General features: G+C 45.3%; 3 protein-coding genes across 3 annotated transcripts; all 3 read left to right on the top strand.

The window, feature by feature from the left end:
- Window positions 1-916: 916 nt before the first annotated feature.
- Window positions 917-5,855, top strand: LOC128712484 (CD109 antigen-like). Its single transcript, XM_053807374.1, has 12 exons — window positions 917-1,059; window positions 1,124-1,301; window positions 1,372-1,731; window positions 1,816-2,549; window positions 2,614-2,878; window positions 3,007-3,225; window positions 3,303-3,345; window positions 3,424-3,544; window positions 3,612-4,156; window positions 4,216-5,510; window positions 5,598-5,751; window positions 5,830-5,855. Exons 1-12 carry the CDS (start codon window positions 986-988, stop codon window positions 5,853-5,855), a joined length of 4,014 nt encoding a protein of 1,337 aa, XP_053663349.1. The 5' UTR covers window positions 917-985.
- A 716-nt stretch (window positions 5,856-6,571) lies between these two features.
- Window positions 6,572-11,686, top strand: LOC128713373 (CD109 antigen-like). The gene is made up of 12 exons (XM_053808230.1): window positions 6,572-6,651; window positions 6,929-7,109; window positions 7,175-7,537; window positions 7,603-8,321; window positions 8,386-8,647; window positions 8,711-8,941; window positions 9,007-9,049; window positions 9,122-9,320; window positions 9,386-9,684; window positions 9,753-11,359; window positions 11,424-11,577; window positions 11,649-11,686. The coding sequence occupies exons 1-12, from the start codon at window positions 6,572-6,574 to the stop codon at window positions 11,684-11,686; spliced, it is 4,176 nt and encodes a 1,391-aa protein (XP_053664205.1).
- A 1,527-nt stretch (window positions 11,687-13,213) lies between these two features.
- LOC128715728 (thioester-containing protein 1 allele R1-like) lies at window positions 13,214-25,359 on the top strand. Its single transcript, XM_053810639.1, has 11 exons — window positions 13,214-13,332; window positions 15,173-15,353; window positions 15,460-15,819; window positions 15,891-16,874; window positions 16,948-17,199; window positions 17,266-17,308; window positions 21,896-22,148; window positions 22,859-23,166; window positions 23,233-24,842; window positions 24,907-25,060; window positions 25,130-25,359. Exons 1-11 carry the CDS (start codon window positions 13,214-13,216, stop codon window positions 25,357-25,359), a joined length of 4,494 nt encoding a protein of 1,497 aa, XP_053666614.1.
- The last annotated feature ends 650 nt before the right edge of the window (window positions 25,360-26,009 follow it).

Here is a 26,009-nt window from a genome sequence, read left to right as displayed (position 1 = left end):
CGGCAATGGAAGCTACCTTGTGTGCAAGTTTTATGCAAAGTGAGTAGAACTTAAATTGCACAGTGTGTTCCATAAATATATGACTGCACTTTTTTTTTGTTAGAACAGCCTGTCAACCAATTTTACCACGTAGACGGAGAGTAACTCCTTGCTACGGGAGATTGGTCCGGATGTCCAGATTTTGGTCCGGTCCGTTCGTATGAAGAGCGGCGTCGCAACCGCTCTTCAGTACATTGGATTATTATATTACAATTCTTACATTTTATCAAATACCCACACCATCACAGTACTTATGCAGCAAATACGAAGATCGAGAGCGCAGTGATCCCATCATTTCACTCATTTCACAACACCATGTATCTAAAGAAATTGCATCAAATATTTATGATTAGCTGGGAATGTTTGTGATTCTGCCAGACACGCGGTGTTGGAGTGTAATAATCATGAGCTGCCTTCATCAAGTTGGCGTCTTCGTCAAGAAGTATCACGCAAAATAGGATGTGGAATTTTCGTCTGGTCTGGTTCGGTCTCCCATCATGTCTAAGAGATAAATATTTTTTCAACAGACCACTAAACCGGAGATGGTTCCTTAGATGCTGCGGAAAGTAGTTTAATGAACAAACCTCAGTATATATTCCAATGTCGAAAGACAGTCGAAAGCGGAGCCTGAATGCTGACCTCTTCCTTTTTGCAACGGCCTTTATTAAGGTCCCAGTTCGATTAAGATCACGCGGTAGGTCATCGATGCATTTTCGCATCGAGATTGTTCTTATATACCCATGATTCTAAAGTTAATTAATTATATTTTCCATTTCGTTTACAGGTTCTAGGCCGTTCAAACCGAATCTTTCGACGTGGCGGATCGACCATATCAGCTACCGTAGCATTAAAAAAATGCACTCTAGACAGCTTAGTGAGTTTACTCTTTCGCACAGCCAGATCAGTTATCATTTTGCAGTCGTAGCGAACGGAGCGTGGTTCTGCGATGGCGATAGTGCGATTGATGTTGTTAGTGCTTTCCATCGCGTGGGTTTTTCCCCGAGATTGTGCAGGTCAAAGGTGAGTCATTCGGGAAGCGATTGAGCGACATGCGCATGAACATCAATTGGTTGATATTGTTTAGGTATGCAATTCTTGCTCCACGTACGGTACGAGCTTACAATACCTACGACTTGGTAGTGACAAATTTAGCAGCTGAAGAGCAAGAGTTTCTGTGTGAAATTGTTGACACAAATGAGACGGTAGTCGGCCGGTCCTCGGCCACGGTCAATCCGAATCAGCTAAGCACGGTACAGATTCAAGTAAGTTGAATGTTGCTGCCAATGGCATTGGATAAATTGAACGCGTTGACGCCATCGATACTATTTGTAGCTCGAAGGTTTGGAGCAACAAAGCTATAAGCTGAAAGTTTGGAAACAACAGAATAAAGTGTTGCTCAATGTAACCGAGCTCGAATCCATCGATAGAAGCTATTTGGTGCTGTTCCAGACTGATAAGCCTGCATACAAACCGGGAGATAAAGTGCAGTTCCGCGTAATATTTCTATTCCCAAATGCATACCCGGTTACGGACACTGCCCGGCCAAGCATTAGCATAACTGACCCGGACAAGATTCGCATGAAGCAGTGGATCAATGCGTCACTAACGAGCGGAGTGTTCGAGGGTAGCTTTCAGTTGGCGGAGTACACCCTGCATGGGATGTGGACGATCAGTGCCTCATTGAATCAGCAGGTTCGTTAAGCTGACCGTGTAGTTAATGATTGGGTTAAAGCACTGCCTCACCTATACTTTCTTCCCTTTCTTCGTTTACTGCAGCAATACAAAGCATCTTTCAGCGTAAAGGAGTACACCCTGCCGCTGTTCAAAATACAGGTAGAACCTGTACCGAATCCCTACTTCCGTTGCGATGACACAAAAATGTCTCTGAAAATAAGTGCTTCCTATGTGCACGGTGGCCTGGTACGGGGCAACGCCACGGTAGTGGTGCGGGCCAATTACAACAATTATCCTTCGCAAACAAAGGAGGTGCAACGCAAGAAAGTTCCCATAGTTGGAACGAAGACCGTGGACTTTCCAATGAATATCGTTGCCGAGAATTGTTACGAAGAGCGAAACGTTTGGTTCGATGTGACGGTTACTGAGAGTTCTACAGGGGTGAGCTACAACACCACCAGCGCATTTACCGTACACAATAATGGAAATGTTACTATGGAGGCAATAGATGGGAACGATGCCTTCTTTCCGGGTCAGGCGATGTGGATCAAAGTCAAAGTTTCAACCCTCGATGAGAAGCCGCTAACAAAAGCAAGTGTCACCATCGTTTACATTGTGCAGGACGCAGATAGCAGCAATGCAGCGATCCCCAAAATCCTTACGCTGTTGACCAACTCAAACGGAATCATACAGTTTTCAATCAACACAACCTTGAACACGGTTGAAGTGAACGTGGATGGTAGCTACAATAATCACAACTACTCATTAGTCTCCGCTTATCCGATGTACGAAGATAGCGCCGTCGAATACGTTGTCCTCAATACACATCAGGCATAGTATGTTACGGTAATTTAAAATGACTTTATCTAATAATTCAATCGAGTCATTTTTTATTTTTAGCTATGTCTACCGTAAGAACATCACTGTTAATCTATATTCCAATGTAAAATTTAAAAGAGTTTACTACATTGGCTACTGTTCTGGCAGAGTGTGTGAAAGTGGAGTTCAGGAAGTTTCCTCCCCGGTCAATAATTACCAGTTTATACTGAAGGCAACCCCAGCAATCAAGCCACAGATGAAACTTTTGGCTTTTATCGTCAAAGAGGATGGCAAAATTTTAAGTTCTTCAATCATTATACAAATTCTGCCAACCAGTAAAACGGCTGTAAGTAACACTATCAGGATCATTCATTTCAGCGCACAAAAGCGCGGATATTATTACAACACCGGATTTACATACTCGTTCCTATCTATCTTTGTATCTTCCATGTATCTTTGAATCGTATGCACCAGCTCAATATTACGTCCACTTTAATGGAACCAATGAGCGATAAATGTACGATCAACATTTTGGCAGAGCCCGATGCTTTTGTTGGTTTGTTGGGAGTTGATGAGCGTGTTGTGCAAAGTTCGACCATAAACAATGACATTTCACAATACAAGCTAGATGAAGCAATGCGTGCCCAAGATGACGTTTCGAATGCTATGTGGTCTCCGTATGATGTTTTTGGAGTAAGTAATAATACTTGGATAAATATCTTTTTCATGTAGAATTGAATACCATTTCTTCAATATCGTAAACCGAGCAGAGTGTTGGAGTAACGTTGCTAACGGATGGATATCTTCCAGATGGTAATGTGGCAAACATGATCATGCACACATGATTACATGATTTGTTAAGGACGTTCTAATGCATTTACACCTTTACAGTTGGGTTCATTCCACATGCATTCGGTGGGTTTGAGAGAGCTGATAAAACTCCAAACCACGACTATAGCTCACGAGAAGACTTTCCGGAAACATGGATCTGGGAATCGTTGAAAGTGCCGAAGTAAGTCTCCTCAAAAGGGATCTCCCTGAAAATGGATCTCATGTGAATTGTTTTTTTTTTCTTTCAGCCAAAAGATCTCGATCGAGAAAACGCTTCCGGATACTATTACTACCTGGGTAGTGAACGGTTTTGCGGTCGGCAAAGTTTATGGTTTGCAAATTTTAAAGACACCGCTGACAGTAAAATCGACGAAACGGATCTTTGCACAGCTCTACATGCCACCATCAATGAAACGTTTGGAGGAAGTTACGGTTCATTGTCTCGTCCATAACTATGGTGAAGCAACAAATGTGTCGTTAGTGGTGCCTTCCTGGTTGCAACCCACCTCTCTGATTCTTGCGGAAGGTGCCACTAAAACCGTTCCCATCAAACTGATATCTGACAGAGTGGGCAAACTAACTGTGGAAGTCATCGTAAGCAGAACAAATGGAAGTGTGATTGATGCGTTAAAACAAACGATTTCAGTTCGACCCGAAGGTTTAATGAAAACTGTGCAAGATGTGCGTATTTTGGATTTCCGAAAACAGAGCACGTTGAAGTTTAATTTGACTCTGCCGGCAATTGAAAACGATAGTACTATAAGCAATGGAAAGGTTACTCTCTCGGTCATCGGTAAGAGGAAGTAAAATGGATGTATCAGCTAGGATAATCATGGTTGATTTTACTTACAGGAACGTTTCTTAATCTGGATTCGTTCGATTTGGAGCGGATGGTTCAATCCTACCATGGTAATGGAGAGGAAAGTTTACTCTTCCTGCAAAGTGCAATGGCTGTCTACGATTACTTCCAGAAGACAAAGGATCTGCAACCAATAATTAGGGACAAACTTCTCTCCTACATGGAGGTGGGTTACCAGCAACTGTTGCGATACCGTTTGGATGACTTTTCGTACAGTCTGTTTGGAAACTTACGCATGTGTGGTGGCGTCTGGTTTACAGCCAGCACAGTAGAATCGCTGCAGAAGCTATCCAAGTACTATCCCGTGGAAAAGTCTCTCCTTACTGAAAGTTTGGATTGGCTCATGTCACAGAGTGCCGAGGATGGAAGCTTCAACGAAAGTTGCACGAACGTTCACCCACACATTCAGCGAACGGGAGGAAAGGAACTTTCGCTTGCAAGTAGCGTTTTATTTGCTTTCGTTGAGAGTGAAAGGGCAGAACACTATTTGCAGGTCGTTAACAAAACAGTCTCGCTGTTACTGAATTCTACTATCGAAGATGTCTACTTGATGGCGAAAACGGCCTATTTACTTACTCTTTTCAATCATCCAGCCAGCACAACAATGCTACAAACACTAAACAAGAAGGCAGTGTCGGATGGGAAGTATCGCTACTGGGAAGTTGTGAACCGCGAGCCAACGGCGACGGCACACATTAGAGATCAAGAAACGACTGCCTATGCACTGATGGCAAACATCAAACAGAACACTATCAACCAACTGGATATGATTCGAGTAGCCCAATGGCTCCAAAAGCACAGCTTCGCTGGTGATCACTACGTACCTTCACTAGAAAGGATTATCGCTTTGGAAGCGCTTGGCATGGTGGCGTCTCGTATCAACATCACCGTACCACATATGCACATACAGGCGGGGAATTTAACCTTCCAAGTTAACTCGACGAATCAGCGACTGTTGCAAAATAGTATCCTTCCGAAGAATACCCGCAGCGTCAGCATGTCAGCAGTAGGAAGTGGGATGGTTTTAGTAAAGCTTTCCTACCGATACAGTCTGACCAAAGCCCGTGGCAGCAATGGGAAATCTTCAAATCCCATCACAACCCGTTATCCCATTAGCGTGAATAGCACGAGGAAAGCAATGGAAAACAATAAACTCGAATTGCACCTGTGCTTCGTTAGGTGCCAGCCGTTGTATGTTTACGATTCGGGTCTTTGGAAAGCGGCCATAGACCTCCCTACAGGATATGAAATAGATGAACAGCCGAAGCATTACGGTAATGCCACCGAGGTAAGCATACGCATTGAAGGAATTTTCTTAAAAGCGCTTCTAGAATGTCTGAAAATTTTCTCCATCTGGTTAAATTTCTCCATTTAGAGTGTAATTCTGCTGGAGAATAAGTCTCATGTGGCACTCGTCTGGGACTGTCGGCATCTGTTGGATGTTTGCTACACAATTACAATGTACGCCCGTTTTGCGTTAAAAACCATTCCACAGGGATCAATTTTCCTCTCCTCATTTGATACGAAAGGTATGAAGTTTCCACGAAATTTCCACAGCACTCGTGACAATGCTTTAAACATTTGTTTTGTTTAACTCTATTTCACAGATGTAGTTGATGTTTATTCATTCTGAAAAACGTAAAACGTCCATGTGTGGGGCGACTCGGTGGCAGGATGGTAGCGGCGCCTGTCTTCACGAACGGAACGGAACGGACCAAAATCCTATCCGAACCAACCCCTTGTACGCAGGACTGACTATCCAGCTACGGGTAAATAAAGTTACGGAAAGCAAGAAATGGCAGACCTAAACCTCTTCAGGTTGTTGTGTCGATGAAGAAGAAACGTCCATGTATCGTTGGAAATAAATGCTGCAAATATTCAACTTAACTAACTCGTAGTGTAAATGTTTGCGATGAGAAATGCAATCTCGCTAAAGAGCTATGGATTGCCTCGCGGTGTCTTTGCTCACCGCTATAAAGCGCGTATTTTCAAGGTCATGTTTTGTTTACATCGCTGTACCGGCATGTGAGTGACCCACCGTGAGAGAAAAAGCGGCCGAGCATGGTGGAATTCGGACGACTGCGCACAAACGCTCAACCTGTAGTGATTGTATGTTTTGGTTCCGCAAACGCGAACGCGATGTCACCAACATTTCTATGCGCGTTCGCGTACTCACACACAAACTGTTGGTCCGGAGCCTGGCACGATGATGCATAAAAGCATACAGCTGAGAACTCGCGGCTCATTAGAGCGTTGGCTGTGCGGCGTAAAACACAAAGTGACCTTAACTCTTATTACAACTTTCAGTGGTATTTTGTTGCCTGAAGAAGTTTGTTCCCAACACTCGTCATGTTTTCTAAGGGCGGTGAAATGTGTTTCAGTAGTGAATTGAAACGTTCTCTGCCTGATCCGAAAGATCATAAAGATGGGTAAGTTCGTGTAATTTCTTGTGCCAGTAGAATTTGGAGACCAACAGCAATTTCGGTGTTGGTGATGTCAGCGCCTGCTCTAGTGTGGGGCGTATTTTTACGCATGAGTCATCACCAACGCTAGCAACGCTTGTTTGGATGGTTTTTATTTGTTTTAGAATGTTGTGCACAGAAAACAACCCGGTGTCCATCTGTTTCGGATAATGGATCGAACTGTTTCGCATGATCTATTTCCGACAGCAATTAGTAACGCTATGTTTATTCGATCTTTGCACAGCCACTACTCGGTCGTAGGTCCCAGAGTTATACGTCCAAACTCGGTGTATCGAGCACTGGTGTCGACTTTTGATGTACAATCAACAATTGCATTCCGTGTGTCGATCGTGGCGAAAGAGAAGATTATTAAATCCGACGAGATCACTTTGAATGGGAGTGAGTCACGGTTGCTAAGCTTTACGGTGAGTATGATTATCACGCCAGTTGGTAGTTAAACAATGACATTTAAGTTCTTCCTCAATCGCAGATCGACAGCATACCCGAGGATGAGTACGAGCTGGTTGCGGAAGGTCTTTCCGGTTTGGTGTTCAAAACTAAGGCAAAATTAGATTTTGATAGCAAATTCTGCTCGGTATTGATACAGACCGATAAGTCGGTCTATAAGCCGGGCGATACGGTCCGCTTTCGTGTGTTGGTGCTGGATCGCTACATGAAGCCGCTACCGGTGGACAGTGCCATGATGGTTTACATTCGCGATGGTAAGGGCAATCGAATCAAACAGTGGAATAACGCAACGCTTGGGGAGTGCGGTGTGTTCCAATCGGAACTCACGCTGAGTACCGAGCCGGTGCTGGGTGCGTGGGACATTAACGTTGATGTGCTTGGACTGGTGAGTGACAGAGAATGGCTCCTACTAGGGATTTTTTGCTGCAATAATGATTATTTTGATTGTAGAAAACGTTCAAATCGTTCGACGTGGATGAGTACGTACTTCCCACGTACGAGGTAACCATAGAGTCACCCGGTTATACGTTTCTGGATGATGACGTACTGAAGGTAGTGGTCAACTCCAAGTACACCTACGGAAAACCGGTAGTTGGCGAGTTAACATTGTCCGTGAAGCTAGGCTCGTCAATGTGCTTCAGAGGTGGTTCCAACTTTACTAGCATTTGTCAGAAGGTGGTGCCGATCGATGGCAAGACGGTGGTGGAGTTCAATCTTAAGGAAATTCTGTTGAAAAAGGAATACATACGGCAGCTTGAGATCGAGGCGGAAGTGTGTGAAACATTAACTGGACGCACCCAGAAAGGGTCCACTACCGTGACTTTGCATGATGATCGCTACCAAGTTCGAATGATCGAAGAATCGAAATATTTGCCGGGTCTACCATACACTGCCTGGATACAGGTGACCAATCTCGACGGTAGCCCAGTGCAGGAAGGAACGAAGGATGTGCAGATATCGCTACGCAACTACAACACTGATCTGTTCAAGGAAACCATTACGCTGGATGATAGTGGAATGGCAAAACTGAACGCAAAGCTAGACGAACTGGACTTTGAATATCTGAGCGTTGAGGTTAAGTATCGGGGAAAGGACTATTACGTCCAAGGTATCACGAAGCCCCGGGTCGACGAGGATGCACTTATGAGGACCTTGCCGTTGGAGAAACAGTAAGTGAGAGTCAATAGCACATATTTACGCAGAAAGACTTTATGTTTTTCGTTACTCTTGCAGAACAATGCCAGGAAATGAGTTAAAGTTTGAAGTGGCATGTACGAAACCGATGCAGTTTGTGGCTTATACGTTACTAGCGCGCGGGGAGCTCCTGGCAGGAGGGACTGCAGCAGGGTCAGACAATAAAACTATCAGTATTACTATACCGTCCACCTACTGCATGGTGCCTTGTGCTAAGCTGCTAGTGCACTACATCTCTACTACCGGTTACATGGTTAGCAGTTATGCGAAAGTTAAATTTGAAAAATTGTTCGAAAATAAGGTAAAATAGTCGGATCTATGCTCTTGGGAAGATGATAATGCTCATTATTGCTTCTCATTTCAGATTCAGCTGAATCTTTCAAAGAGCGAGCTAAAGCCAGGAGAACCATTAGACATTGGCATACAGACGGAGCAAGGATCTTTCGTTGGTTTACTAGCTGTTGATCAGAGCGTTCTGTTGTTAAAGTCTGGCAACGATATTAGTTTTGAGCAGATCAAGCAAGAGTTCGAAATGTATGATTCACCTCAACACTATCACGGCTATTGGATGAATAGAAATACGTCGGATTGTCAGGTACTGTAGCAGAAATTAATATGTGTGTTTAGACGAAGCATCCTAACCAGTGGCTTTATTTACAGGCAGTTGAGGCGGTGCTGCTTTCGAATAGGTTTATTCCAGAAGGTAAGTAATATATAAATTCTTCAAACCTATGTTTTTAGACCCTTTTTACTATTTTTGGACTATTTTCAAAAGATTTGATTCCTGAAGGACGGGTATTTGCCTGCAGCGCTGTAGGATTTGGTGGATTTGGAGCGGCGCCAATGATGCTAAGATCTACAAAAATGGCCAAAATGGCTGTAATGGAATCAGATACTTTAGTGCAATCTGCTCAAGAACCGACTGTCCGTGCGAACTTTCCCGAAACATGGATTTGGGAGAGTATTGAAAATAGGTTAGTAATAGCTCATAAAATCACCCATTATTTGCTAACCAAAAGGTGATTGTCGTGCATTACAGCAAAGACATTCAAAGTATTCGAAAGATCGTGCCAGATACGATAACGTCCTGGATCATTACCGGATTTTCGCTCAGCAAAAGTCATGGACTTGGATTGCTGGACGCTCCCTCGAAAGTAAACGTATTTATGCCATTTTTCCTGTCGATCGATTTGCCGTACTCGGTCAAGCTGGGCGAAACCGTACGAATACCCGTGATCGTGTTTAACTACATGGACGAGGACCAACAGGCAGATGTCGTTTTCTTTAACAATGATGGTGAATTTGAATTTATCTCTGAAGACGCTGGTGATCGTACAGGTATGTATCGATTGTATGACTTCTGACGTAGAGAGGTGGGATAAAATAAGCAAAAATCTTTTTCACAGAAAAACACCGTCAGGAAAAGCTGCCAGTATCACGTGGAAGTGGCAAAACGCTTACCTTCATGATCAAACCAACCAAGGTGGGACATATAACACTGAAGATCACTGCCAAGTGTGCGTTGGCAGGAGATGGCATCGAAAGGCAACTGCTCGTTGAGCCGGAAGGTTTGCCGCAGTACGTTAACAAGGCACTGCTGGTTGATTTACGTTCGGTGAAAGACATCAGCCAGACATTTGAGGTACAGGTACCGGAGGATGCCGTTCCCGATTCGACGAAAGTTGAAGTATCCGTTATCGGTGATGTGTTGGGATCGTCGATAGAAAATCTGGATTCCTTGATACGAATGCCGTACGGATGTGGCGAGCAGAATATGCTCAACTTTGTCCCATGTATCGTTGTGCTGGATTATTTAAACGCTTGCCGGCGACTGACGGTGGAGATCGAAAATAAGGCAAAGAAATGTATGGAGGTAGGCTATCAGCGTGAGCTGACCTACAAGCATGCGGATGGGTCGTTCAGTGCGTTTGGTGAGAGTGATAAGAGCGGTAGCACCTGGTTGACTGCCTTCGTGGCGAAATCGTTCCAGCAGGCAGCACAGCACATCACCATTGAGGAGGACGTCATTGACATGGCGCTCGGTTGGCTTAGCAAGGTACAGTCACCCGATGGAGCATTTCCCGAGGTTGGTTCGATTTGTCACAAGGATATGCAAGGTGGAGCTGGATCGGGTATAGCATTAACTGCGTACACCGTGGTTGCGTTTTTGGAGAATGCAAAACTTGGGGAGAAATTTAAATCGACAGTTGATAAAGCATTGGCGTACATCAAGGAACACATCAGCGAACTTGATGATGTGTATGCACACGCGTTGGCGGCATACGCTCTACAAATTGCCAAACATCCTCTCAAAGACGAGGTGTATGCTAGCCTGAAGTCAAAGGCGAATAGCGAAGGCGATATGCAGTGGTGGACTAAAGCTCTCCCAGAACAGAGTAAAGGCGGCTGCTGCTGGTATCGTCCATGCTCGGTGAACGTCGAGATGAGCGCCTACGGTCTGTTGGCAACGCTCGAAACATCCACCTCTGGACTGGAAGGTTTACCCATCATGAAGTGGCTCGTTTCGCAGCGCAACGACAAAGGTGGTTTCGAGTCGACTCAAGATACGGTGGTTGGATTGCAGGCACTTTCCAAAATGGCCGCTCAGTTGTCCTCTTCCGAAGCGGACATGTCGATTAAGGTGACGATGCCTGGCGGCCCGGAGAAGATTCTATCGGTGGACAAGAATAATACACTGGTGCTACAGAGGCATGAGCTTGCTGCAAACACCAAAAAGGTAGACATGTCGGCAACTGGTAAGGGTTGCTCGTTGTTCCAGCTATCCTACAAGTACAACATCAAGGATGCTGACAACAGTCCTCGATTTACGCTGAAACCCGAAGCTAGGAAAGGATCAATCAAGAGCTGCATCGATTTGTCCGTTTCCACCAGTTTCATCCCGAAGGAGGATCAAGCAGTCTCAAACATGGCCGTTATGGAGGTGGATATGCCGAGCGGGTTCATCATTGAGAGTGAAGCCCTGAAACAACTGAAGGAGCACGAGTTGGTTAAGGTAGGTCAACTAAATGGCGTAGATATTGGTGTAACGTTGACAACCGGATGAAATCTTCTTACAGAAGGTGGAAACTAAACGAGGCAACACGACGGTGGTACTGTACTTTGACAACGTCGGCGAGGACATCATAAAGCTGAGCATGTCTGCGTTCCAGAAGCACGAAGTAAAGAACGCGAAGCCGGCAAATGTGATCATATATGATTATTATGACAATAGTAAGTATATATTTCAACAGAGTATGTGCTTTTTGATTGCATTTTTCATAATGTTTCAATATTCATTACAGCTCGCTGTGCTCGATCGTTCTACGAGATCGCTGTTTGATCACCCATAGGAACCGAATAATGTTAAAGACCCGGATGCTGATCCCTTTGAAAAGCAAATAAAACTGTAGCCCAGATTTAAATACAAACGCACAATAAAAACGCATATACTATAATTGCAAACATTGTCTTTCTTTGCAACTGGACTGTACATAACTCAAACAATAAGCAAACAGTGCTAGAAAATGAAAGCGAGAGAATTTCCTGCTAGGCAGCAATTTAAAGAATCATTTCGAACGCCGACAAACAACACTCTTGTTTACCCACTCTGTTCGCAGAAATGTGTACTTGCACGTCATGATTTGTAGAAGGTGGGGGGGTGAGGTGAGAAAAAATTTTCATTCGATCAGCTTGGGTTTTCCCGCTTGTTGGTACGTGTTCTCGATGCCGTACAACGATTGCACTCGAGCACATAATAAATCCCCGCAGTTACAACAGATGCTGATAATTCGGATGGATTAGGCTTCGATTCGTTACTGTTGTGTTAAGGGATGGAGGGATGATGCGAGCAGGTCGGTAAGGTGGTAGCACAAGGGAAGGACAAGGGAAACAAGAATGAGCGGCGAAGTTATCAAGCTGCGATTGGGTTTGTTTTTGAGTACGGTTTTCTTTGACGTTTTCGTCGTCGTGTTTTGGGTTTTGTGGTAAATAAAAACAAGTTTTACAAGCTCGCGGAACAGGTTTCTTACGTGAGCGATGCCGGCTTTTTTCGTGGCTGTGTGTTGGTGTGGTGAAACAAAAGCCCGAATACAACCCTTCGAAAGGGTCACCAAAAACCAGTGTGCAGAATTAAGTTTAATCATTCGAGCAAGCCAAAGGATACATTAAATTCGGAAAGTGGGACGTAAATTGAGCCGGCAAGTAGACGTTAGACATAGAGAGGATCGCTACCAGCGTTGCAATAGGAGACCGGTTCCGAGGAGACGCATACCAACATGGATGAAAGTGCGTGATTACACACCATCGCGATCGCGTTCGGAGCAGCGGTGATCTCGCCGAGCGTTTGGAAGCTTTGTATAAAGCCTAACCGAACAGGTTGGAGGTTTAGTTCGTGCTCCACAACCGAACTGATCGGTGTCTGTGGCGTGACGCTGCTGTGCTTGGGTGCGTTTTTTTTTCTACCATAGGTGCGTTTCCGTGTGTGTTTGTGCTTGATCACACCCCCGCAACACAGTGATCACAATCTTCCAACCCCCGCCGCCGTCCCATTATTCCCATCTCGCTCCCGCTGTCGTGTTTTTATCGTGCACTTCCCATTTGTGATGGCCACTGGCGGTGAACTCATTAGTGGATGCGAACCGTTCAAGAGTGCGCGTTTTTTTTTGTTCGTCCAATATGTTTTCAGATACAATCGGGGGGAATCACACGTTGTTATTTTCAGTTTCTATTGTAGTATTTAATTTTTCACAGCGCTTATTGTGATAAGAGTACGCGGAAGGAATACGAATACGTTGTTGGTGCCGAGTGTATCGAATCGAAGGGGTTTGCTGTTTGTATCGCGTTGAAATCACCTTGGTCGCAACACATCATGCGACATTCAACGAAGGATCCGGCGAGGATCCTGTGGCCGTCGTTGACGTCCTCGTCGGTGCTGCTAGTGTGCCTGGTGCTGAGTGCAGTGTTCGTAACCGGTTCGCAGGGCGATGGGTTAGTATGCAAATGTTTTAAAGATTTTCGTTTCGGCTACAGAATACACGTCCGCGATGCAGATGACTGCGTAACCTGTGAGTAATGCGGCACATCGAGAAGATTCTTTCCCAATTTGCAGTGTTTGAGTTGGTGTGTGTGGTTTGGGGTGCATGCTTTCCAACCTTCCGTGCTCGCTGACCGATGAACGGTGACGAAATCGTTGCAGAAAGTGGTCGAACCACTTTTAAAGCCACGCGCAGTGTGGCGCAGTGGCGCTGGAGGACAAGTCTTCCGTTTTTGGTCAGGAAGCACAAACAACCTCCGTACGAGTCTGAGCGAGTCTGTGTGAGACTCGGTTGATTGTGGCGATCTTGGGGTTTAGACGCTCGTGTAACTGTGCGTCGGTGTATGTCCGGATGGTCCCTTTATAGCTCCATACCAATCAAACCGTTTCTGCGTAGGAAACGATCTTGGTGAGGCGAAGCGCATTGTTTACCTTCCACGTTGGTGACGCATTTGTGTACTGGAGCGTACAGGCCAGCGTACAGGCCAACCCACACGAACGTGATACTCCACCATGAGGTCATTACTAATTCCAGTCAGTTTGTTCGTGTACCGACGGTTATTTCTCTTTATTCGGGCGAAGATTCATTACGGAACTAAAACTCTTTGTACCACACAACAGCCACATTCGCGAAACAGGGATTAAGACATATTCCAACAAAAAACAAAGTTGAGTTCTTGTTCGTCTTTCTGGACGTGAAGAGGTATAAAATAGCCTCGAGAAGAAAACAAAACATGTTCTTCGGCCATAAGCCAATCCCGGCCGAGCATCGTTGCGTTAACCTTGACTGATCGTTCGCATCGATCGTTGAGCGAATCTTCGCAAGCGAATACTCGGAAATAACCTCACCCATTTGATGAAGGTCATTCTTTACGGCTGCCTGACAGCTGCTGCTGAGATTACATAATCAGCGCTGAGATTAATGATCGTACATTGATACTTGAAGAGGATGATCGACGCTATTTGGTATTACCAGCTCTAAGAAACGGCAGAGCATCGACCGAGAATTAGCCCCAAAAAAACAGCCAGAATAATAATGGTTGTGGAATCATGATAGAAAGAGAAAGATTGGGAGGAGGAAAGACAGAGAGAACGCAAAAAAAACTCATATTAACTACATTTTCAGTCGTGATTCGCTGATTTTCAACATTGTACACTAAAACAAAAAATAAACAGACCATTAAAAGTGGTCAGCTTGCCACACGTTTGAACCGAACAATACGTTGATGCGATATGCGGGGTGGCAAAGGCTGATGCATCAGAATGCAGCAATATTTTGGTCCCTTTTCTAATGGCACTTTGGTGCTTAACAAGCGCACAATGGAGGGCAGCAGTAGACGATACGTGATGTCACTATTTATTTTTGCGGCTATCCATTGGTGGAAAACAGCAACGTGTCTTGAATATTAGTGCCAGGAAGTTAAATAAAAATACAGTTTATTTAACGAGAGATCTATTGGCAAGATTAGCACCGTGCATCTAGTGGTTGTAGTAAACGTGTGGGAAAACAACGTGCGCTTTGACTCACTAACCACACGTAATGAATGGGGTTAGGTTGGCAGTAGGATAGGGTTGCTTATCGTAAATCCATCTTGAATAAAAATGATAATTTGTGCAGTATTTCACCGGATATTCGACTTCACATCCTATTGTTGCTGTGTGTGAAGGTATCATTTAGAATTACACGCAACATTGCAGTTAGATTGGTTGGGACACCTAGACTATTGCCATAATTATATTACACATTATAATTTGATTTTGTTTCTCTATCTCAATGATTCCCACTTCTTGAAGCCACTATTCGATCGTTGGAGCAAAGCTGTTGCGCCCGAACTCGGAATACCACGTGGCGGTAACGAATCAGGACGTGGGTGAACCGATCCGCTTCAGCCTCGCCATTACGGATGCAAACAGCGTGATCGAAAAGCAGGAGATTACACTAAACACCGGTGAAACACGGCTAGTTCCGTTTGCGGTAAGTTTAACCAACCTCCAACCCCATAACGCTCAGCTTTACTGCACCGGGAGAGGGTCAAATTAGATTGTCCATTGTGGTTTTGTTTCCATTTTGTTGTGCTTAGATTGGTGATATTCCGGAATCGTCCTACAAACTGGTGGCCGAAGGGTTATCAGGTCTAACCTTCAAGAACGAGACCGATTTAGAGTATCAGCAGAAGAGCTTCTCGGTGTTTGTGCAAACGGACAAATCTATCTACAAGCCGGGTGATACGGTGCGGTTCCGTGTGCTGGTGCTGGACCCAAACACCAAGCCGCTCCCGAAGGCGGACAGCATCAGTGTGCACATTAACGATGCAAAGGCGAACCGCATCAAGCAATGGAAGGAAGGGAAGCTGGTGAAGGGAGTGTTCGAATCGGAGCTGACACTCTCGACCGCGCCGGTGCTCGGCGCTTGGACCATCAACGTGGAAGTGTTGGGAACGGTATGGATGATTATGGTTTCGTATGGGGTAGCTGATATTTCATCAACCTTCTGCTCTTTCCATCGGTACAGAAACACAACAAAGTGTTCGAGGTGGATGAGTATGTGTTGCCGAAATTTGAGGTAACGGTAGAATCGCCTGGCATAACGACGTTCAAAGATGGCAAGGTGAAGGCTATCATACGATCGAAGTACACCTACGGTAAACCGGTGAAGGGTGAGGCGACAGTATCGGCCAGTCCCGAGTTCCAGTTTCACTATGTGCAACCGTTCGCCAAGGATGTGATCACCCGCAAGGTGGTTCCGATTGACGGCAAGGGTTCGGTGGAGTTTGACCTACGAGAGGAACTACGGCTAGAGGGTGATTACTCACGGAACATCGTTATTGAGGCGGTAGTCGAGGAGGAACTGACCGGAAGGAAACAGAACGCTTCCGCCAAGGTGATGATCTACGATCGACGGTACAAGATGGAGCTGGTTAAGTCGGATGATAACTTCAAACCAGGACTACCCTACACCGCCTGGTTGAAGGTTACGTATCAGGATGGAACACCGGTACAGGATCAGGCTAACCAGGTCGAAGTAAAACAGTCCACCTACGAAAGTACGCAGTTCGTGAGGAACTACACGTTGGATCAGAACGGTATGGCGAAGCTGGAGATCAACACCGATGTGAACAGTACGTACATCAACATGGTTGGTGTGTATCTGGGCCAAGAGTTCTACCTGAGTGGTATCTCCAAAGCCGATTCCGACGTTGACTCTTACATCCGTGCGAGAGTTCTAACCGAGATGCCGCTCGTCGGTAAGGATGTTTTGGTGGAGGTGACCGCTACTACTCCCATGAAGTTCTTTACCTACCAGCTGCTGGGACGTGGGGATGTGTTGCTCAGTAATACGGTAGCAGTACCGGAAACCAAAACTCATACGTTCAAATTCCCTGCCACCTTCGCTATGGTGCCGAGAGCGAAGTTGATCGTGTACTTCATCGCCGCCAATGGTGATATGGTGAGCGATAGTAAGGTGATCACGTTCGATAGTGAGCTGCAGAACTTCGTAAGTGTTTGGGTTTGCAAAGGTTACTGAAAGATTTGCGGCTTAAATGTTAAGCAATCCGTGTCAATTGCAGATGAAGGTAGGCCTCTCGAAGGATCAGACAAAACCGGGCCAGGATGTGGAAATTAGCATTAGCACCAATCCTGATTCGTACGTCGGACTGCTGGGTGTCGATCAGAGCGTACTGCTACTGAAGAGCGGCAATGACATCACAAAGGAGCAGGTGTTTAGTGAGCTGGAAAAGTATGAGGAGCGGTCGTACGGATATTATCGCAGGAAGAAGCGTTTCGCGTGGAACCCGCGTTCCGAGCATCAAGACTTCAATGTAGGTTTGTCGGTAGAGTTGCATGAAGGATGCGTATGCTAACATAAGTTTTGCTCAACATTTCAGACTGTCGGTGCATTCGTGCTATCCAACGCCAATGATCCTCCCCGTAAGTATTGAACGTTGGGCGGGATATGAGTAGTACCTTCTTCCCAACAGGTGGAATTTCTTTCGGGGAAACATTCAGCAGTTATTCAAGAGTTGCAAGAGAATTTTGCACTCATGTCTGCTAGAGTATGACACTCTTCTGGCATGGAAAGTGGTAGAACTAGCGTTGATTATCCTTATACGATTGACCACTATTGCATTATTTTCCCACAGACCGTCCACCAATATACTACCAATTTGCTAGTAGGCCGGTCCCAGCAGGTGTGATTATAACCTCTGCCAGACCGTTTTCCGGAACGACTCTATCGAGCACGACCACGGTTATAGCTTCCCTAAGCGAGCAGACCGTTGTTAGGCGCACCTTTCCAGAGTCGTGGATTTGGGAAAGTGTCGTTGAAGGGTTTGTACTGCTGCTTTCGATTCGATTGGTGACCATTTGCCTTTAGTATAACTTGTGCAAAACATAACACCTTGCCCGTGCTTGGTAGAACAGAACGTATGTGGATAGTAGATTTCCGTCCCATCAATTACATCATAGTTCGTTTTCTGGTTCGTTGGTGTCACCACACTCAGCCGCATTGCAGCTCGTAAGAACAATGCACCTTGATTTCTCATGATCTGATCGGAGTTACCGTGCGCTTGATTGTTGTCCCAGGATCTGCATTTTTTTTCGTTGCTGTCACGTTACAGACGATGTGGTTGATATTCGTGTGGCAGCAGAGGACAGAATTGGTGGAGCATTGCAGTTCGCTCCGGGCACGTCGGGTACGGCTTCAGACAGTGATGCACCGGTGGTTCGGCAAAGCTTTCCCGAATCATGGATATGGCACACGATCGCCAGGTTTGTCACCGCTAGTATGAGGGCCTAGGTGTCCGCCCAAACTAACAACTACACACCCAACAGTGGGGGATTGTACAAATCATAGTTAAACCAAAAAAAAAAAAAACAAACGGTTCGGTTCGGTAAACAGGAACTTACTCGCTCATCTTTGATCGTTTAGTATCGTTTCACCATACACGCGGTACCCATTATTATCGCGCCACACCGGTTGAACAGTGGACAGCGCTAAACCTTGCTCCGGTGCGGGTCATTTGGTTAAAAATGTCGAAGTAATCGTACGAATGTTACTCTACTCAATTAAGCATTGATTTTCCCAGAAATTGCGTTTCCGGAAGCCATTGCGTTTGCCTCTCCTTCGCTGGGCACCAGCGCATTCATACCCGTAGCTGATAGCCCCACCGTAAGGAAAGAGTTTCCAGAATCGTGGATATGGTATAGCGCGGCCGAGGATGGGTGCGTACATTCTTCATGCTGGTGGTTTTGTGTTTGGATTTTGTTTTTGTTTACTTTCTACTGCTAGTACTCCTCCTATCTCTATCTCTCATTGGTGGAAGCTGTAGTAAACGGTTGTGCTATTAATGAGTAATCGTGTAATATTCTTGTCTAAAACCAGCTACGAAGGGTGGGAGTGCATATTTTATTCACAACACACACTTTCTGTTTTTTGTTTGTACAGTATAGATTATAACTGGAGTCGTGCGGAGAATAATACTGTAAAGCTGTATTCTCTTAACGGAAGAGAAAAACACATGTTAAATTGTTATACATCGCAATACCATTATTAGGGACTCGTTTTCGTTGCTATTTCTTCTTACGATTAGGGATTTTCCAGACATCATAACGAGGATTATTGTGCGGAAGTTGGCTGATCATTTTATCATTCTGTTGACTTTTGTGCAAGTTGCTTTGAGGACTTGACCGGAGCAGTGACACCGCTCATAATTAATCATTTCTTGCTGATCCCACCATGCATCAAACTTTGTTTATATAGCACAGCTCTTTTCTTTACCGAACTAGGGTAATGCTCTTATCAACAAATTGTTCTCCGATGTAAGTGTTATGGGTCACACGCCTTCCGCAACTTGCCACAGGAGATACTGAGAACGGTTGTGTAGTCATATCTTGCGGTACTCGGTGTCCCGTATTCTCCTTCAGTCGTGAACTTTAACCATAAAGGATGTAATTGCAGTGAGATCACTGTATCGTCGATTTCATTCGCAGGCAAAACGATCTTGTACAAGCTTCGTCGAAAAGGTCAAGTAACGCTGGAAGCTAGCATTAGCCTGCAACTTGATGATGTAGATGGAACATCGCCGGTAAACGAACCCGCCACTAGAAAGTCTTTCCCGGAAACCTGGCTTTGGAGCACATTTCCGGCTATGGGGTTTGTGTGACGCTGTGTTGTTCTTCCTTTACCGCACACACACTCACTGCATTGTGTATGAAACGTAGTATTAGACCTTTATCCCATTTGCAACCTTGTGTACTAACCGTCGATTGCATTTTGTCGAAGTAGTAGAAGGAATTTTTAATCCAACATCGTGAAATTTTGTAGACATAAGTAGGTTTCGTGCTAGGACCGGACACCGTACTTTCGTTTTGTCTGCCAAATCGTCCTGTGCGTACTGCGATAATGTAAACAACCTGTCCGCTGATTAATGTGTTTTAATTTCCGCTGTGACTTTGTGCAGGTCATTTCAGGCGTTTTTACTTTCATAGAACGGGACTGCCTGGTATGGGGATGATGATGCCGATGGCTGCTTCTGCACGTTTACCCGTAGTAGCTGTTGCCAAATCGGGTGTCGCAGCCCCTATAGCACCGGCACAGGTTCGGAAAGAATTTCCAGAAACATGGCTATGGCAAACGATCGCCCCGGAAAGGTGGGATATGTGTGCTTAATTTTTCCAATACTGTTATTTTGTGTCCCCCTGTCTGCTTCCCATTCCACACCGTCGTATAGGTATGGTTGGCCATGCATGATTTTCGTGGGTTACTGCAACAACCATTACCGTCAACTTTAATACTCTGTGTCTGTGAAGGAGTATCTATGATTTGCTGAGATAAGGAGAATAGAGCTCCACTGCGCATTGCTGCTAGTCGTCACCATCTAATCATTGCACGGGAGTATCTAACGCACTATAATGTATGTGTAGTTTTTGTTTGTAGGAAAAATGAACGACAGTGAGCACAGTTTGTTTAGGATATCATTCAACATGACGTTATAAAACCTAAATTCTTTCAGCTTTTCCCGTATATATTGCATTAAGCCTAGACAGAGATTTTATCGTTTCTGAGGACGCAGTATTCAGCATCAGGAAAACTGCTGTTGCGTCTGGTACCAGTATGTTACCTGTTACCTCGAAATCATCTGCCGAAATAACAGTTAGAAAAGATTTTGCAGAAACGTGGCTATGGCTGTCTAGTCCCAGGTTCGTGAATGATTGCGCATTGAACTTGCATTGATTCTTTATGTGATGTTCAAGTAGTCATTATGTCTATCGTCTACTTTGTGTAACTAAACGCACATTTCTCGTGATCGGCACGGTGTCAAAAATTCATGCTAAACTTAATATGTATATGTAGGAATTTTAAACTAGAACGACATATTTATAAGACCGTTGGTATAGTGTGGTGTAGTAAATGAATGGTACATTATCAAATTCAAACCCAATAGCACCCGCCAAAAATTATGGCCATGCGTTCGAGATCACGTCTGCTGTGAAATTTTCAGCAGTCCAATCAACAGGTCAACAACATCAACATCGCCAATATTTCCTACCAGGTGGCAAAGGTGCTGAACCGACCACACGGTTTGTAAAACGATCATCGACAAGAACATTTTTCCCCGATCGTTGGCTTTGGGAAACTGAAGATTCTGGGTACGTACCTGGCTATACACAGTGTGGGGAAAGCTTGAAACGAGTGTTGTTTTACGGTGTTTGAAGTGTGTTTTAATGGGCAAAATGAGTTTTCAGTTCTTAGATTTATCGAATTGACAAGTACTATCAACAATACTCTCAGTAATCAGTATTACATAATTGATTTTTTTAAAGATTACATGCACGCATTTGAGCTTGAGGATCGGGTGTACTTCGCCGCGATGCCTATGCCTGTTAGTGCATATGGAACTAGCGTAATGATGGAGTCGGTCTCCGGGGTGCAAACTGCTCAGGCCCCTCCACCTGTTGTGCGTAAAGAGTTCCCCGAAACGTGGCTTTGGCAGACTATAGCTCCGGAAAGGTTGGAAAATAGAAATTTGTTTTTGTTTTCTTCATTTTGTATGTAGTCCATTCGTCTTTAAGAAGTACTATTGAGGAGGTTCTAGATCGTGTAAGAAATAGTTTATTTCTGCTGTATATTTTTTTTTTCATCTGTTAGAGGTTGTATGTTTATTAGTTGCCAATCCGTAAAGGTATCCGTAGGTTTGACAGTACACGAAATGATAGATAGCAAAAGGAATACATAGTAGAAGTAGAATGTACGATTCTATGGGAGCTTCAAAATATTCTCCGCAGGTATTCACTAGGTTAGCTCATTCGCATGCACAGCATCAATTGTTGCAATGTCCTATGTGGTGTCCTTTGTCTAATGTTTAGCTTCGTTGATGGAAAGTACAGATTGTCATGCTGTTGCGGAATTACGGCCACAACTTTCCAATGCACACCACCATTCTCTACCGCATCTTAGCATCTTCGCCTACGCTAGCTGGTTTCCCATTTTCATTATCGATCGACACATTTTTCCAGCAAATAACACATTGCCTGAGGTACCGATTTATAAGTTCCACCGCGCCCCGAACGGTACCGTGCTGTACACGACGATCGAAAAGCAACGATCGATACCGCAGAAGCAACAACACGTGCTGAAAACCAATACGCGGCCACCGTTGGCTGGCCCATTCGCGTTCAGCCGCATACCGCGGCCACACCGTGACATACCACGCATATTCCTCGCGCAGGAAATTCAAAACACTTGGCTTTTTGAGAATGCCTACTCCGGGTAAATACCATTATGGAAAGATGTTTTCTATTTGTCTTACCTCCCGATATTTTTTTTGTAACCAATCTAAAACCTAAATCTGCTCCAGCTCAGATCGCTTCAGGGCTAGTATGTGCCAAAAGGTGTACCACTTATTAACAGACACTTGGTTACGAAATAACAAACCAATCCAACTACCATGAACCATGTGTGAACGCTTCAGGTTAGTTTGGAGCTGGGCGAAATGTTGTGACAGCTAAGTGAGTGAGTGTACGTTAAATCAGTGGAAGTATAACATGATCGTTTCATATGGCACAGCATTTGCCAAGATGGCGACCGCCGTCAGCACATTTCACCGATGTTTGATATTTTGGACGCACAGGACTTGCAGATCGTCTGGCAGGACTCAATCTTACGGCCAAAAAAACATCTCGCTTCTCATAATTGCTACGCGCATACAAAACTCAATCATTCATCACGGTGAGAGCTAACTAGCGGGTAATGTAGCTCATTCTTCACATCATTTTTGGGTAATTGGTGTCTACTAACCAATCGGTCGTGCAATGTGTTAACAAGTGTGTGTGTGCGTGTGTGTGTGTATTTTTGCAAAAAATGGTAGAATGGGCTTTGGATTCTGGGCTTTGCTTTTAGTTGTCGGTAACCTTTAGTAAAGCTTTAACACAACAAGTGCTCGATGTCGTAGTCCTAACGTTCCGTTCCTTACCTCACAGCTTCAGCGGAGAAAAGACGCTCCAGAAGAAGGTTCCCGATACGATTACGTCGTGGATTATTACCGGTTTCTCGGTGAACCCGGTGTACGGACTTGGTCTTACTCAGCAACCACGCAAACTGAAGGTGTTCTTGCCATTCTTTGTCTCCACCAATCTCCCGTACTCGGTGAAGCGTGGTGAAGTGGTAGCCATACCGATCGTGGTATTCAACTACATGGAAGAAGATCAGACAGCTGAAGTCATACTGCATAACGACGAGCAAGAGTTTGAGTTTGCCGACGTGGAGAATGAAGTCGTTGAGTCGTCCAGTAAGTGTGATAACATCAACATCTTAATCTGATACGAATAACGCGAATGTTTGCAATTCTTCACAGAAGTGGAACTGTTCCGCCAGAAGCGTCTGGATATTGCATCCAACACGGGCAAATCGGTATCCTTCATGGTGAAACCTAAAAAGCTCGGACACATTACGATCAAGGTGACGGCGAAAACGAAGATCGCGGGTGACGCCGTGGAGCGCCAGTTGCTAGTTGAACCGGAGGGACTGCCACAGTTCATCAACAAAGCTGCCTTTGTTGATTTGCGTGCAGTACCGGAGGTGACGAAGACTTTCGAGGTGGAGATTCCGAAGAATGCTGTACCGGACTCGACCCGCATTGAGGTGGCGGTCATTGGTGATGTGATGGGTTCAACCATTCAGAACCTGGACTCACTGATCCGGATGCCGTACGGGTGCGGTGAGCAGAACATGCTCAACTTTGTGCCAAACATTGTCGTACTGGATTACCTGAAGGCCACCAACAAACTGACGGCCAACATCGAAGCAAAGGCGAAGAAGTTCATGGAGGCGGGTTATCAGCGCGAGCTAAGCTACAAACATACGGATGGATCGTTCAGCGCTTTTGGTGAGAATGATAAGAGTGGTAGCACCTGGCTGACGGCTTTCGTGGCTAGATCGTTCAAGCAGGCGTCCAACCACATTACCATCGATGAGAAGGTTATCGACAAATCGCTCGAGTGGTTGAGCGATCATCAGGCACCGAACGGTAGCTTCCCGGAGGTTGGCGTCGTTTCGCACAAAGATATGCAGGGCGGGTCCGGTTCGGGTGTTGCACTAACGGCGTACACGCTTATTGCATTCCTGGAAAACATCAATCTGGTGGATAAGTACAAAAACACGATCAATAAGGCGATCGACTATGTGTACCGCAACACGGAATCGCTGGACGATACGTACGCACTAGCGTTGGCAGCGTACGCCCTACAGTTGGCTGATCACTCGTCGAAGGGTTTGATTCTGAGCAAGTTGGACACGAAGGCGACCACCGACAGTGACTCGAAATGGTGGCACAAACCGATCCCGGAGACGGAACAGAAGAACCCATGGTACGGTCGGCCCAACTCGGTGAACGTTGAAATGAGTGCGTACGGTATGTTGGCTTTCTTGGAGGCCGGTCTCGATACGGATGCGCTCCCGATTATGAAGTGGCTGATCGGACAGCGTAATGACAAGGGTGGATTCCAGTCCACGCAGGACACGGTCGTGGGATTGCAGGCACTTGCAAAACTGGCAGCCAAAATCACTTCACCGAACAACGATGTCACGATCACGGCAAAGATTAACGAAAACCAGGAAAAGCGCATGACGGTCAATGCCGAGAATGGTATGATTTTGCAGAAGTTTGAGCTACCATCGGCCGCACGCAACATCGAGATCAAGGCTACGGGCAGTGGATTCGCGGTGGTACAGCTGTCGTACAAGTACAACATGAACGTAACGGGCGAGTGGCCACGGTTTGTGCTTGATCCGCAGGTGAATGCGAACACCAACCAGGACCACCTACATTTGTCCGTATGTGCCAGTTTCGTACCATCCGCTGGCCAGAACGTTTCCAATATGGCCGTCATGGAGGTGAGCTTCCCGAGTGGCTTCACGGCTGATTCGGATACACTACCGTCGCTGGAAAACATGCCTTTCATTAAGGTAAGTGCCATTGGTTAGCGTCCACGCTCGTACATTAATCTTTTTATCTTCCTGTACCCAACAGAAAGTGGAAACTAAAGATGGTGATACCACGGTTGTGCTGTACTTCGATAGTTTGGATCAGCGGGAACTCTGCCCAACGATCTCTGCCTTCCGTACGCACAAGGTCGCGAAGCAGAAGCCGGCTCCAGTTGTAATCTACGATTACTACGATAACTGTAAGACCTGGCCTGGACCAGCTGGTGTGAACTTCTATTAATCGATATGATGCTTTCCGTCTCAACTAGCTCGCATCGCACGTCAATTCTACGAAGGACCGAAGGCTTCCATGTGTGACATATGTGAGAAGGAGGACTGCAGCGAGGCGTGCACCATTCGGTCCCAGAAGCAACGGTCGTCGGACAGTCCCAGTCGTCAGCCAGCCAATGGCGGAACAGAAGCGAGTAGCAGCCAAACGCTGACGGTCAGTTTCTTCACTTTCCTGCTCACATCGATGCTAGTGACCATGTTTCACTAACGGTGTGCCACGATAAGAACAACTAATGACAAGAACTCTATTTCGGAGATGCGATTGGGTTTCTGCTACCGACGGGTAGATAGGTAAGGTACAGTACGCTCTATTTTGTTGTGGGATTGTACTAAAGCAATTGGAATCAAGAGCGGGACGGGCAGGATAAGGTTGATAAGAAATAAATGAAAGATGTCTAACTACGCGTTGATTACTTTATAGTTTATTTCAATAGAGATTGTTTCAACAGTTTAGAATTAGAATTAACCTGATGCGTTGATGTTTACTAATCAACTCACTGCTGGTAATCTTGTCCATAGTTCCATTTTTGAGGCAGAGCACCAAGTGCACGAAAACGCCCCTAACTATTGTTTCTCCCTCTTTTACAAACTCTGGAACAAAGTGCTGAAACAGCAAAAGCTAAAATTAGCCCTCAACGTTGCCATGAAATCGTTTGTTCTGACCCACTCAATCATTTGGTGACCTCCGAGCTGACTGTAGCAGAGCAGCACTTACAATGCGATAAACGGGTACGACTTTATTTGCCAGCGGCCCTGTCAGAGGGAAAGTAACTACTGCAAGATCTATAACAACATATGGACATTTCGTGTATTTTGGTAGACTATCAACTATCAACACGAAATAAGCTTCTGTTCTAC

This window comes from Anopheles marshallii, chromosome 3 (genome assembly GCF_943734725.1).
Source record: "Anopheles marshallii chromosome 3, idAnoMarsDA_429_01, whole genome shotgun sequence".
In the NCBI taxonomy this organism is placed as follows: Eukaryota; Metazoa; Arthropoda; class Insecta; order Diptera; family Culicidae; genus Anopheles; species Anopheles marshallii.
The sequence above is the reverse complement of the archived record's forward strand: the minus strand, read 5'-3'. Positions and strand labels throughout refer to the sequence as shown.

What these genes read in the sequence shown, in the direction of transcription:
- LOC128713373 (XM_053808230.1), top strand. Translation starts at nt 6,572, where the DNA reads ATGTTTTCTAAGGGCGGTGAAATGTGTTTCAGTAGTGAATTGAAACGT. An exon ending in ACCTTGCCGTTGGAGAAACA is followed by an intron (nt 8,322 to 8,385) that starts GTAAGTGAGAGT and finishes TTACTCTTGCAG; the next exon opens with AACAATGCCAGGAAATGAGT. An exon ending in AGGAGCACGAGTTGGTTAAG is followed by an intron (nt 11,360 to 11,423) that starts GTAGGTCAACTA and finishes ATCTTCTTACAG; the next exon opens with AAGGTGGAAACTAAACGAGG.
- LOC128715728 (XM_053810639.1), top strand. Translation starts at nt 13,214, where the DNA reads ATGCGACATTCAACGAAGGATCCGGCGAGGATCCTGTGGCCGTCGTTG. An exon ending in ACCGGTTCGCAGGGCGATGG is followed by an intron (nt 13,333 to 15,172) that starts GTTAGTATGCAA and finishes CACTTCTTGAAG; the next exon opens with CCACTATTCGATCGTTGGAG. An exon ending in TTTGAGAATGCCTACTCCGG is followed by an intron (nt 22,149 to 22,858) that starts GTAAATACCATT and finishes CTTACCTCACAG; the next exon opens with CTTCAGCGGAGAAAAGACGC.
- LOC128712484 (XM_053807374.1), top strand. Translation starts at nt 986, where the DNA reads ATGGCGATAGTGCGATTGATGTTGTTAGTGCTTTCCATCGCGTGGGTT. An exon ending in CGAGATTGTGCAGGTCAAAG is followed by an intron (nt 1,060 to 1,123) that starts GTGAGTCATTCG and finishes GATATTGTTTAG; the next exon opens with GTATGCAATTCTTGCTCCAC. An exon ending in TAAGCACGGTACAGATTCAA is followed by an intron (nt 1,302 to 1,371) that starts GTAAGTTGAATG and finishes TACTATTTGTAG; the next exon opens with CTCGAAGGTTTGGAGCAACA.